The 12,784-nt window shown below is 38.8% G+C and overlaps 1 protein-coding gene across 1 annotated transcript in view; it reads left to right on the forward strand.

Annotated features, from left to right (window-relative positions):
* The window catches only part of LOC101863300 (acetoacetyl-CoA synthetase), a 36,422-nt gene that overhangs the window by 3,102 nt on the left and 20,536 nt on the right, over positions 1-12,784 (forward strand). The window contains exons 3-13 of the mRNA XM_005109573.3: positions 1,005-1,108; positions 2,481-2,598; positions 3,414-3,527; positions 5,355-5,452; positions 6,306-6,420; positions 6,752-6,830; positions 7,758-7,908; positions 8,961-9,041; positions 9,855-9,979; positions 11,432-11,496; positions 12,188-12,310. Of these exons, the coding sequence (XP_005109630.1) occupies positions 1,005-1,108; positions 2,481-2,598; positions 3,414-3,527; positions 5,355-5,452; positions 6,306-6,420; positions 6,752-6,830; positions 7,758-7,908; positions 8,961-9,041; positions 9,855-9,979; positions 11,432-11,496; positions 12,188-12,310 (1,173 nt within the window). The remainder of the gene's footprint in view (positions 1-1,004; positions 1,109-2,480; positions 2,599-3,413; positions 3,528-5,354; positions 5,453-6,305; positions 6,421-6,751; positions 6,831-7,757; positions 7,909-8,960; positions 9,042-9,854; positions 9,980-11,431; positions 11,497-12,187; positions 12,311-12,784) is intronic.

Below are 12,784 nucleotides of genomic sequence, written 5' to 3' on the forward strand. Positions count from 1 at the left end.
TCTCTCTCTCTCTCTCTCTCTCTCTCTCTCTCTCTCTGTCTGTCTGTCTCTGTCTGTCTGTCTGTCTGTCTGTCTGTCTGCCTAAAATCCCCGTACTTGGAGCAAAAAAAATGCGGGATCTAAGACAAACAGGATTTTAGCAGATTCATCATGGGGAGAATGGAGGGACAATCATGATCAGGCTCCCAATTGGTAAAATGATTCTCCCTACTTTGATTTGATCCCTTGGTGGGTTTATGACTTTTGGCGAGCAAATAGTGGTTACCTTTGATGACCCATCAATCACAATGTCATGAGGTGTACCATTTTCACATTTCCAATTGTCTGTCTCAAGACAGATCTATGCTGATCCGATTGCTCCTCCACCCTTGTCTAAAATTTATAGCTTTCCATCTTTGACTGAGATCCCCGTTCATGCCGTTATGCACTTTTATTGTAGTGTAATGCATCTATTAATATTCAGTGTTGTTTAGCAAATTCGAGTATAGAGAAGAAGGACAACTATGATGGACAGGGAAACAAAGCACAGAGTTCACAGTTAAATGTGATCCCGCCTGATATGACTTTGTAGGCCTCACTTACAAAGCGTGTGAAATAAGTTCAGACAATAAAATCAAATGTGAGTATAACGTTTAGGAAAAACAAAGACACTGATGAGTTTACTCCCCGGTGTGATCCCGTCTGGGGCAAACACTGTACTCACTCATTGAGATTTATAATGACTCAAAGGGCAGCAAAATAAACCAAATTACCACTGCTTGGTTGATCAGCTGTTCTTGCCATGGGGTTTTGATAGAAAATTATGATCTGAAATGTGGGATCTGCACCGAATGAAGTCCTTCAGAGGGGGGTCTTATTCTTAGGGGTGCCTTTTGTGTTGTAAAAATTCTGTTTTCTTTAAACAGTGGGATTTTAACCCGGATGGTAAGAGGAGGCATGGGATCTTAGGTGGAGGCTATTGTATATCTCAGTGACAGACTTTTTACACAAATTTTTCTCCTCAGAGAATTACAAAGAATTTCACAGATGGTCGTGTGACAACTACCCTGAGTTTTGGGAAGAAGTTTGGAAGTTTACAGATGTCATTCACTCTAAAAGTTATGATGAGGTAATTCATGAATATTTTGTGTATTGATTTATCAAATGTGTGTCATTGCAGTGAACTCAGCCTCTTATCAAAATTATTAAACCAAAGGAACTGACGTTTGTCTGCCAATTGGGCAGTTTTAATCAAAGATTTGGTGCTCAACACCTTTCATTTCCGGTTAAAAACACATTTCAGTCATGTCGATTTTTTGCGAAATTGTTGGTCTAAGGCACAAAAAATGTAAAATTAGTTTCCAAGGACTCTGGCTTTGGAATTGACCAAACTTTGATGGCAGTTTGCTCGCTTATTTTACTTTTAACACGAAGTGGCCCCCACCATCTTAAATTATGTGTATTTTTTACATCAAAAGTAAGACAAGTGACCAAGTTTTAAGATGATACCAATTACTCTATATGTCAAAAAGTTGCCTGAGCGCTTTATTGCACCATGTCGTGACACAAATTATAAACTGTATTATGGTGCAAATGTTACATTTTTGGGAAAATTATTGCCTAAATTATATGAAGGGATGAAATAGACTGTCTTGGGGATTTTGTTTGTTTATTTGTTCTCTGTGATTTTATTTGAGTTTTGTACAACTTTTAATTTAAGCGATTGTGGTAAACTTTTCTTTCTGTTTTCTTTATCTTTGTTTGAGGGCTTTCTCTGTAACCTATTTATATTATGACAGGAGTAGAAAATGTATTTATTTATCAGTTTGGTAAAGGCAGTTTTATTCAATCATTAATTGCTTGAGATATGTGAGGCGGCGTGATGAAATCAGGTGCTCGTCAAAATACAGAAATCGGAGAAACAGTATTTTTCTGCCAGTTTGGCAACTTTTATCGAATTTTTTTATTTTGGCTTAACCTCTTGTATGTCTGTATAAAAACACATTTCCATGTTAATTTTACTGAAAAACATTTATTAAAGGCACAAAATATGTAATTTTTCTGTTTTCAAGGACTCTTTATCTATTGGAGTTACCAGACTTTGGCGGCCATTTTCTCACTAATTTCTCCATTAAAACAAGGCGACCTCTCTTCCTTCAATAGCAAATATCTTCAGTTCTGTTCAAGATAAATGGATATTTATTTTATTGAAAGCAAGGCAAATAAATCAGCTTTCAGATGATACCAATAACTCCACGTAACTCCACATGCCCAAAAATTGACGAGCGCCTGATTCCACCACGTCGTGACACATATTAATTTATGATAATAATTATTATTATTATGATCATTATCATTATTTTTATTATAAGGTAGTCCTGACTTGCGGTCAATAGTTTCAACTGCATGAGTAGCAGGGCTCTTAATTTTCACATGCAGATAGTCCAGAATGGTTTCTCATGATTTTTAACTTTTGATATTTTTGTCTACTTTTTGCTCAGGTTATTGATCGGAAGAAGACAATCGCTGATATTCCAGAATGGTTCCATGGCACCCGACTAAATTTTGCAGAGAATCTACTCAGATATGATGATGACAGAACAGCCATTTATGCCTCAGGTATGTGGTAAACTTAAAAAGATAATTATGAAGAAGTATCTGTATACAGTATTCTGTTCGCAGTTGTATGTCCATTGACTGATTTTTTTTTAAAGAGAGAAAAACAAAAGAACAGCAAAATTTTATTTGGGGTCTGACTGCTTTTTTATGAAGTTTAATATTGTTGCCCTACTTTTGCTTTTCAACTTCATTTTTTGAACTCAACATGAACCAAACTACTGATCTCCAATTTCTTCTTCCTGTCCCTATATAAGAGACAGTTCACTATACTGCATCAAAGAACTACTTACGAAGACCGCCACCTTTTTCAACATAGCATTAGGCCAAAGGGCACATACTCAAAGGCTACTGGGTTAACAGCAACTCAAATTGAAAATGTTTAATGACTGGATATACCCATGTAGTTAAATAGAAAGCCCTCTCAGCATTATTTAAAGATGTTCCCCACTAATATGAATATGTATGAATTAATACCATTTTGATTTTTAGATATTGAGGCTTATAATTCATGGAAACTTTGGAATACTTGACGGCTATTTGACCTCAATTTGGCTTTCTGAGAATATCACGGAAGCTTTTGTTTTGATTTCTGTAAACAGTTAAAGCTGCTCGAACAGCCTGCTGTCTAAGACAGTAAACTATACAAATGATCACTTCCCGCTTCCCCCCTGTGTATTTCTTATATTATAATGACACTGTTACAGATGTCTACTTGTCTAAGACGACCACGTTTCTCCTCAACAATGGGTGGCTGTCTTGGACAATCTCGACTGTGTATTGAAAAAGTATAATGATGACATCTGCTGACATTTCAGGAGAGGGCCAGACAGAGGTGAGGCGGAAAACTTTCCGAGAACTGCGACAGTCAGTGGCTCAGTATGCAGCTGCTATGAGAAGGTTTGGGGTACAGAAGGGAGACAGAGTTGTAGGTAAGTGAAATCTTCGGGAATATAATTCGTCGTTTCTTTTTTTTTTTATTGGCCAATGTCTGTGTGTTTTTTGGTTATGAAGGAAAAGGAGTATTTGAAAATTGTCACACTTTTCTTTTTGTGTTACATCGTTCAACATCTTACGCCAGTTTATGTCCATAATATGTTTAGCAGTTCAGACTAGCACAGCAATGAAAGAGTTAAACTTGAATCACTTGGAAAGAGAGCATGTTAATATGGAGTAAAAGTACTTTCCTTTCATGCCAGAGTATGCTGTATTAATTCCTAATTCGTACTCTCTTGGTAAGTGGATATCTATTTGGGCCCCCATTCTTAAGGGGAGGAGTGACCCTTGATTTTGCCAATATTGGGTCAGGCTCTATGCAGATTGATATGTTGGCTGATTTTTGTAGATCAACCAGTTCTTTGTCTGAAAATATCTGTTTTTCTTCTACACTTATTGAAAAAAAACTCGCTGTTACACTGATAGGGTCTGGTTCTGGTACACTCTCACCGAATTTGTTCAAATTTGGTCAGTAAATAAGAAAGCCTTAGGGATTTGAAATTCATTGTTTATTTTCAAGATTACGGCCGTTTCCATAGCAACCACTGTAGTTATGCCAAAATAAAATTGCATGTAAAGAGATTTTACTATACCCAACTTATATGTGTACTTAGATTTGATCTCGGGCAACAAACATACAAAATGGTCCTCAAGGGTCACTCCTCCCGTTAAAAGTGGCTTTCGCGCATGATATATGGCGACTAAAATTTGGCCCCTCGGAGGGTGGAGACCTTAAGGGCAGTTTACTTTTACCTGTTAATTTGAGCTTTTTTCTCAGATTATACAATTCTCTGATTCCCATGATTGGTGGAAATGGGAATAAGAACCTTGTGTTCTCAAACATGGATGAAAAACTAAGAGTTTTAGAGATCAAAAGCGCTTGGCCATGTTTAAGTTATCCTAACAGTCGGAGGAGAGTAGACAAATAAGACTTGTTCTTTTGTATGAAAAAGATTGTCGTGTTTGTGAGCTCTAAAGTGGTGTGTGTTTAATTCAATAATACTGTTTGTATTTTGAATGGTTGTCATCTTTTGGCTTTTTTTTTCATTTTCATTCCTAATTGGTCCCTTTTAAGGACAAGCGGGCTAACCCAGATTTAGCGGGTTTCCAGAAATGTAGACCCACACCAAAAGTGGGCATTGCCCTATCTATAGGAGAAGTTTGGTTTCATTGGTGTGTATATTTGTTTGGTTATAGAGAAAACTCTCCATTGTCTTTCAAAGAAACTGAACAAGGGGCAAAAACTTTCAACTTCGATTTTTTCAAAACAGCATTTTTGGGATAGCCCCCTTGTGCTTAAAAGCTACCAATTAGAATATTTTTCTCTCAACTCAGTTTCGGTTTGGTTAGAGTTTTAAGGTGTTCACATCTACATTAGGTTATATGAGCACACTCTCTCAATTCTTGTTTATACTGGAAAAAAAAAGAACTACTGTAGCTATACATTTATCCATTTTGTCAACATCATTCCACCATCGCCGGAGTCAGTTTTTAGGGGATTCCAGATAAAGGTGTTATTTGAATAAAGACATCAAGAGGCATTTTACAGTATATTTTCTGTTCTGTCATTATTATTATTCACTTCCTAGCTTTTGACAGAAAAATAGCAAGTGGCCAAGTCATGGTTCTGATTTTGGGGCGCGCTTTAAAAATAAAAAAAAAATCAAAACTTTAAAGAAATGATGCAGGCACTTTTTGAATAATGCTTACAATTGGTAGTTTTTTTAAAAGTTAACATTTGCTTTGCTTTTTTTTTTCACCAGGCTACATTCCCAATTGTGTAGAAGCTGTGGAGGCAATGCTGGCAGCTTCAAGCATAGGTGCTATCTGGAGCTCCACATCACCAGATTTTGGAGTTGTGGTAAGTCCAGATTTGTATTCTCATTTGTTGTGCAATAAGACTGTACAAGAAGGGAGCGAACCATTACGGTGATCAAGTCAGTCATTTACCTTGTACTTGTTCCCTTATGTTGTTGGTGACCCCAGTGGGATCTGTATTGAGACCAGTGTTGTCCATTGATCAAGGGTGCAGGGGGGTGGTTTGTGCGTATGTGGCTTACATAGCCATAATTACATTTTGTAAGAAAATTGTGATGTATCTATGGTGGACCCGGATGATAAGTGGGTCTGATTTTCGTTACAGACCACTGTACTTCATGTTTCACACCCATAATTATATACCATCTTAACTCTAATTTCCCTGTGAACACACTGTAGTTAGCTCTGTTGGTTTTATAATGAACTAGTGTGTAGATGACCGTGGTTGGAATTCCCTGTGGGACATTCTTGTTCCTTGGTTGTCTAAAGGGTTTTCAAGTTCCTCTCTCTCCACTTTTGGTCCTGTCAGAGATGGATGTTTATTACTGAGGTCCGGTCTCTTGCATTTATCTGAAAGAGGTGTTGAACCCATACCAGTCCCAAAAGAGATGGAAATGAAGTTATCTTTTCTTTTCCTAATTTTATTGATAAATTTAATTTCTCCAGCACTAAAAACTGCCTTGATTTATGCTTTGTATCACTTTTATTTGCTCACTTTTTGTCTTAGTGGAGGGTAGATGATGTAAACCGCAGGATGGTCTTACTTCTTTATTTTCCCTCCATTGTTTCTGTCTGTCTGTCTCACGCCTTCCTTCCCTATGCTAGATGTCTGTTGTCATATATCAGTGTACTTCTCCTGTTTATTCAGACTGGAACTGACACTTTTTTTTCCTCAGGGAGTTTTGGAACGGTTTACGCAGATTCAGCCCAAGATTATTTTCAGTGTCAACGCGGTGCATTACAACGGGAAAGTTCACAGTCACATGGACAAGTTGCAACAAGTTGTCAAAGGTAGAGGAGTTTTTTTGTTTTTTTTCAGAAAAGAATTTGTAATGTCATCCTTTTCTGTGGGATTTGGGTATCTGGTGGGATCCATGACGATGAGATCTTGACAGAGGGGATTTTGGATTTAGAACAAAATAAATCGTAGAGTACTCTTTTTTTTGTTCTGCTTCTTTGGGAACCATCCCTTTTTTTTATTGCATGTTTAATGATAATTACAGTTGAGTATTTTAAAACAAGAAGCCAGTTGTAATGGTTCAAGAACTGTGTTAAAATGAAAAAAATTTACACTGAGGAACATACAATAAGCTCTTTTTGTTTTATCTTGTCTAATTTTCAGGTTTACCAGACTTGGAGAAAGTTGTGTTGATTCCTTTTGTGAAGGACTTTAAAACTGATGTGTCCTCCATTCCCCTTGGGTATGCTGTTCTTTTATACCATCTCTAATCTTTGGCGGTTAGATGACATATGGTGGGCTCTCATGGCCTAGAGGTTAAGGTGTTCACCTTTCATTCAGTAGGTCCTGCGTTTGAATCCGGACATCAAAATTTTCTCCTTTCACATCCTTTCCTGCTCTCTAATGATATTATCTGCTTTCGTCTCCACTGTCTGCCCCCACCCCCTCACCTCCTTTACTCCCTCCTCTGGGCTCCTAACTCTTTCTGCAGCTTTTCTACTGCTACTCCTTGGCTCTTCTTACTGGTGTCTATCAGCCACACTCCTGATCTTATGGTAGGAAAGATCTACACCTAGCCTTCTCGGACAAGGGTGAAAAATCTTGATGTCCCGTTTGCAAGTTGGGATTGTTAAAGATCCCTTGCTGATCCAAAGTCGATAAGAAAAGGCTGCGGCTGCCAACTGGACAAAATTCAAAATTTTCTACCGACTGAAAATGTTTAATACTTTGCGGTCACTTGGCACAATAATGCGATGGGGAAAATTATCTGCAGTCACTCTCCTGGTTTCGTGACCAGATGGGGTATTTTGTACTGTTGGCTGTGTGACTGCAAAGTGTTAATGTGTCCTGCATGCTCATATGACCTTATGCAGTTGCGAGCACTGTAGAACACTTGCCAAAAAACCCCCCAAAGATAACATTTTTGTGTTGCAAGTGGTTTAAAACTTGCCAATACTTAACTTTGAAAAATCTCTCGTAACACCTCTAAATCTTCGGCAATTATGTGACCTATTTGTGTTGCAAGTGCTGTAAAACTCTTACTAAAACTAAACTAAAGAAATCTCTAGTAACACCTCTAATATTTGGCACTCATTTGACCAATTTGTACTGCAAGTAGTGTGAAACTCTTTTTTAAACGAAAACTAAACTTTCTTTTCGTCTCCCTCAGCATCGCATTGGAAGAATTCCTCCAGGGCGGAGCGAAGGATGGCAAAGTGCCAGAGCTGTCCTTTGAGCAGGTTCCCTTCAACTACCCACTGTACATCATGTACTCGTCCGGTACCACAGGGGTGCCCAAGTGTATGGTGCATTCAGTCGGGGTGAGTTGTATGCTACATATTCCTGGAGTTGGTTCAATGTGTGGGTGTTGTGTTTTCTTTGCCGTTAGTGGAAGTTGAGCTTGCGGTACATTCTTCGTGTGTGTTAAGTGTGTTTGTTAGTGTTGTCGTTATTGTCAGTGAAAGTTGAGTATGTTATAGGTTCTTTGCGTCTGTTCTGTGCGTGTATTTGTTTTGTTGTTATTGTAAGTGTAAATTGAGCCCGCTATATATTTTTCTGGTTCATTATGTGTGTTTGTGTTGGTGTTGTCGTTATTGTCGGTGAAAGTTGAGTAGGTTGTAAGTCTTCATATTTGTTTGGTGTGTGGGTATTCTTGTTATTGTTGTTAGTGGGAGTTGAGTATTCTGTGTCTTCTTTGCGTTTTTGATTGTGCAAGTCTTTGTCATTTTCATCAGTTAAAGTTCAGTATTCTGTACGTTCTTTCCTTTCATCTTTTGTATGGGTATTATTGTTTTCATTGGAAATTGAGCTCACTTTTTTAAAAACAGTTTGGCTTATTGGGACTTCTTTTGTTGTTATGATTTGTTTTTGTGAAGTGAAAAAGGACAATTATTTGTCCATTATTGTTAACTCAATGAAAATGAGAACTTGTCTCTTCTTGCTGGGTAGGTGAACTTCATATCACTAATATGAAGAAGATGGTTGAAATCTCAGGCAGAGAAGAAAGAAAATTCGTGGATTAGACCCTTTGGATATGTGTTTCGAATTCCCTGGTATGTCAAGACATGGAAAATTGTGCAATCCCATAATGTACTAGATACATTAATGTGACATTAGAGGGGTTGATAAATACTTCTGGAATTTTGGAGTGTGTGATTTGCAGGCGCTGTTGTTGAGTGTGTCCTTATTTTCTTTCAAATACCTGTTGTCCTTATCTCTCCTTCTTTTCTTTGTTAGTTACTCTCTAGTAACTCCTTTACTGTTCAGCACTTATGTGACCTATTTTTGTTTCATGGGTTGTACTTTTACCTAAACTAAAAATGGATTTTTGGCTAGAAAATCTAAATGATTAAAAAAATTGTTTTGATGCCAGGGCACGTTGATGAAACACTTGGAGGAACACATTATCCAAGGAAACATGGACAGGAGTGACATCATGCTGTACTACACAACGGTGAGTGAATTACAGACGATTCTTTAACCCTCCATGTGTTGCTAACAAATGGTTGCTTTTAAGCACAAGTGGGCTGTCCCAAAAAATGCTGTTTTGAGAAAATCGAAGGTAAAGTTTTTGCCCCCTGTTCAGTTTCTTTGAAAGACAAGGAGAGTGTTCTCTTTAACCAAACAAATATACACACCACTGAAACCAAACTTTTCCTATAGGTAGGCCAATGTCCACTTTTGGCGTAGGTCAAGATTTCTGGAAACCCCTGAAATCTGGATTAGCCCGCTTGTCCTTAAAAGCAACCAAATAGCCTGTGGTGTCTGGGGAATGATATGATGTCGCCATATTATGTCGCGAAATTCTTGAGAATAGGTAAACCAAGCAAGTAAAGACCGTACACCGATACATTTTAAAAGCAAGATGTAAATAGGAAGTAGGGGTCATATGTGAAAGAGTTGAAATGTTTGGCGAAATAAAGAAAATGGATAAAGGAACCAAAATAGTGGGATGAAAGAAGCTATATACGGGCCGACAGATGAACTGAGCCGGATGGCCCAATTTGTGACAGATACCAGACTTCAAGTGTGATGTGATCGAGAAGAAGAAGAAGTGGGATGAAATTTGTAGATTCTCCTTTGATTCTAGTTTCCTCAAGTATATCTTGTCTTTTATTATTTCATACTTTTAAATTGGATAAACTCCACCTATAAATCTCGTATATCTATGTCCAATGGGACTAAAATCTGAGAAGTAACTCATTTTGTCAGTCGTGTCTCATTTAATATTATATTAAATCAAAGCCTTTCTTTTTTCAATCTCCAGGCTGGCTGGATGATGTGGAACTGGATGGTGTCTGTGCTGGCTGTAGGGGCTGCCATAGTTTTGTACGATGGATCGCCGCTCATACCCCACGTCAATGTTTTGTGGGACCTCATAGACACCGTTGGGTAATTTTTTTTCTGTTTATATTCTTCGTTGATGTTGGTAGTTTAGGGGTTAGGCTACCGAACTCATAATGGTGAGATTATGGGTTCTGAGGCTTAGCCCAATGTGACTTTGTGTCCTTAAGGAAGGTTTTTTTTTTCACTAATTTTCCCATTTTGCTCGGTCCTGTCAGAGATTGATATTTTATTTTAATTTTCCGCCACTTAAATGACCTAACATTTTGGAGAGAGCAACGGAGCATCAATTGACATGTCCGGAGTGCAGGGATGTTGCTTCCTGAAACAGTGAACAATGAACAATGAATAACATAACAGTGTTGCAAGGGGTGTTTGACCTATACAATTTAACACATTTTCGGGGGGTTCTCGTGGCCTAGAGGTTAAAGTGTTTGCCTCTCTTTCAAAGGTCACGGGTTTGAATCCGGGTAGCTACGGCCAAATTTTCTTCTCTAAAATTGTCTCCTTTCACTTCCTTTCCTGCTCTCTAGCAATGTTCTGTCGTCTGCTTTCATTTCCACTTTCTGCCCCCACCCGCTCGCCTCCTTTGCCCCCTCCTCTGGGCTCCTGACTCTTTCTGCAGCCTTTCTACTGATACTCCTTGGCTCCTTCTTACTGCTGTCTTTCAGCCACACTCCTGATCTTCTGGTAGGAAAAATCTACACTTACCCTTCTCCGACAAGGCCGCCACCCTGTCAAAATGCAAAATTTTCTACCAACTGAAATTGTTTAATGTGTCCTGCGCACTCATAATATGACCGTATGCAGTCGCGACCGTAAAACGCTTATTACCCCCCCCCCCCCTAAATTTTCGCACGTTTCACCTTCAGGTGCCCCTCCCTCTCCCCTCCCCCTCCCCCTCCCCCTTACCCTCCACCTGTCCAGGAAGCTGAGAATGTTTTGGAATGTTGCAGGGTCTGTCAGGGAAATGACAAATTATATACCACATACAGCGTACTTTCTGCTTTCTGCTGGAGATATGTGCTATACAAATGTCTAACATGGAAAGCCAAACTTAAGTTCTTTTTCCAGGCCTGATATTATGATTCGAAAGAACCTGGTATCTTGATATCAGTTGATATCTCTGTTGTTGTTTTTTCCTGTCTATACTACAAACTTTCTGTTTTCTTACCATAAATGTTCCTTATTGTGTCGATGTACCTCCCTTTAGCCATGCAACCATGCACCTCTTGATGTTGTTGCTCAAATAGGAAATACAGTCGAACCTTTCCAAGACAACTACCCATTGTCGAGAAGAAAATTGGTCATCTTAGACAGGCGGTCTTCTTGAACAGTGTCATTATGATATAGAAAACACTCAGAGGAGAAGTTGGAAGTGGTACATTGTACAGATGATTGTCTTGGACTGGTGGTCATTAGAGCAAGTTCAACTGTAATTGTTTTTTCATGTCTTTTTTACATAATCGTCATCATGTCTTTTGTCTTGTGTTCTCACAGGGTGACCGTTCTAGGGACCGGAGCAAAATGGCTGTCTGTATTAGAAGACAAAGGTGTTAAACCAGGTGAGAATGACCAGTGGGATAGTTACCTTACTTGTAACAAAACCATAAGCGTATGGCTTTATAGCAGGCTTTATTGTTATTGTTAATTTAAAAAATTAAAAAAGAAAAAATGTTGCAAGATTTCTAATGTTTCCATTGACACAAGTTAGATAATCTAAGAGGCAGGCTTTGACCCTGCTCATCAAGGCCAACTGGGGCTGAGAGGGATACAACGTTGCAGCTGAGAGAACGAGATACTAGATAAAACACCATTTACTCCTGGGGCCTCAAAGTTGCTGCCCATGAGTTGAAGGCCTCTGGTGTTAATGGTATAAATGCGGACTGAACTCTATAACCCTAAGTGGATGATGGGAGCGTCTAGTGAAACTCATCCATTCCGCGAGTGGGTGGTCCCAGTGTGTGGTCAGACTGCAGCGTGCATGAGGTATTACTACAAATGCGATCCCTTATGAATCCAAATAAATATATTTGGACTCAAACATGTTAGAAAACTATGAAAAGTATTTTCTTTTTCACTTTGACACAATTTTAGCCATTTTATGAATATTTTACGTATATACCCTGTTACATGTTTCTCGAGATCTGGAACAAATTCCGTCAAAACTTGCAAAGTATTTCCAGCATTATAGAGTTAAAACATGCATAATTTGTAATCACTCTAACTATATTTTTGTCTATTTGGAACCTCCAGGAAGCACACACAGTCTGAAAACCCTCAGAGCTATCCTGTCTACGGGCTCCCCTCTGAAGCCACAGAGTTATGACTATGTTTACCGGGACATCAAGTCGGATCTGCTGCTGGGATCTATATCAGGTAGTTAGGAGTGGGTGGTTGGCGGGTGCTCTGGTGTGGTTTGCTTCTTCTTTCCTATCAAACATCTGTCCATCTGTCCTCTTTATCTCCCCTCCTTCTTTTTTGTGTTTGTTTCTCTCCTGTTACACCTCTAATCTATGGCACTTATATGACCTTATGGTGTTGCAAGTGCCGTAAAACGCTTACTAAAATTAAAAAATTAAATTAGGTAGTTAGGGCTGTGTGTGTTTGCATGTGTGGATGTGTGGGTGTGTGTGTTTGGCTTTGTGTGTGTGTCTGTGTGTGTGTGCATGTGTTGATGTGTGTGTTTGGCTTTGAGTGTGTGTCTGTGTGTGTGTGTTTGTGTGTATGTGTGTGTGTGCATGTGTGTGTGCAAGAAAGAAAGAGAGAGAGAGAGAGAGAGAGACAGTGAAAGAGAGAGAGAGAGAGAGAGAGAGAGATCACTGGACGATAGAGTGTTGTTTTTTGTGGGTT

The sequence above is a fragment of the Aplysia californica genome, unplaced genomic scaffold (assembly GCF_000002075.1).
Source record: "Aplysia californica isolate F4 #8 unplaced genomic scaffold, AplCal3.0 scaffold00792, whole genome shotgun sequence".
Taxonomy (NCBI): domain Eukaryota; kingdom Metazoa; phylum Mollusca; class Gastropoda; order Aplysiida; family Aplysiidae; genus Aplysia; species Aplysia californica.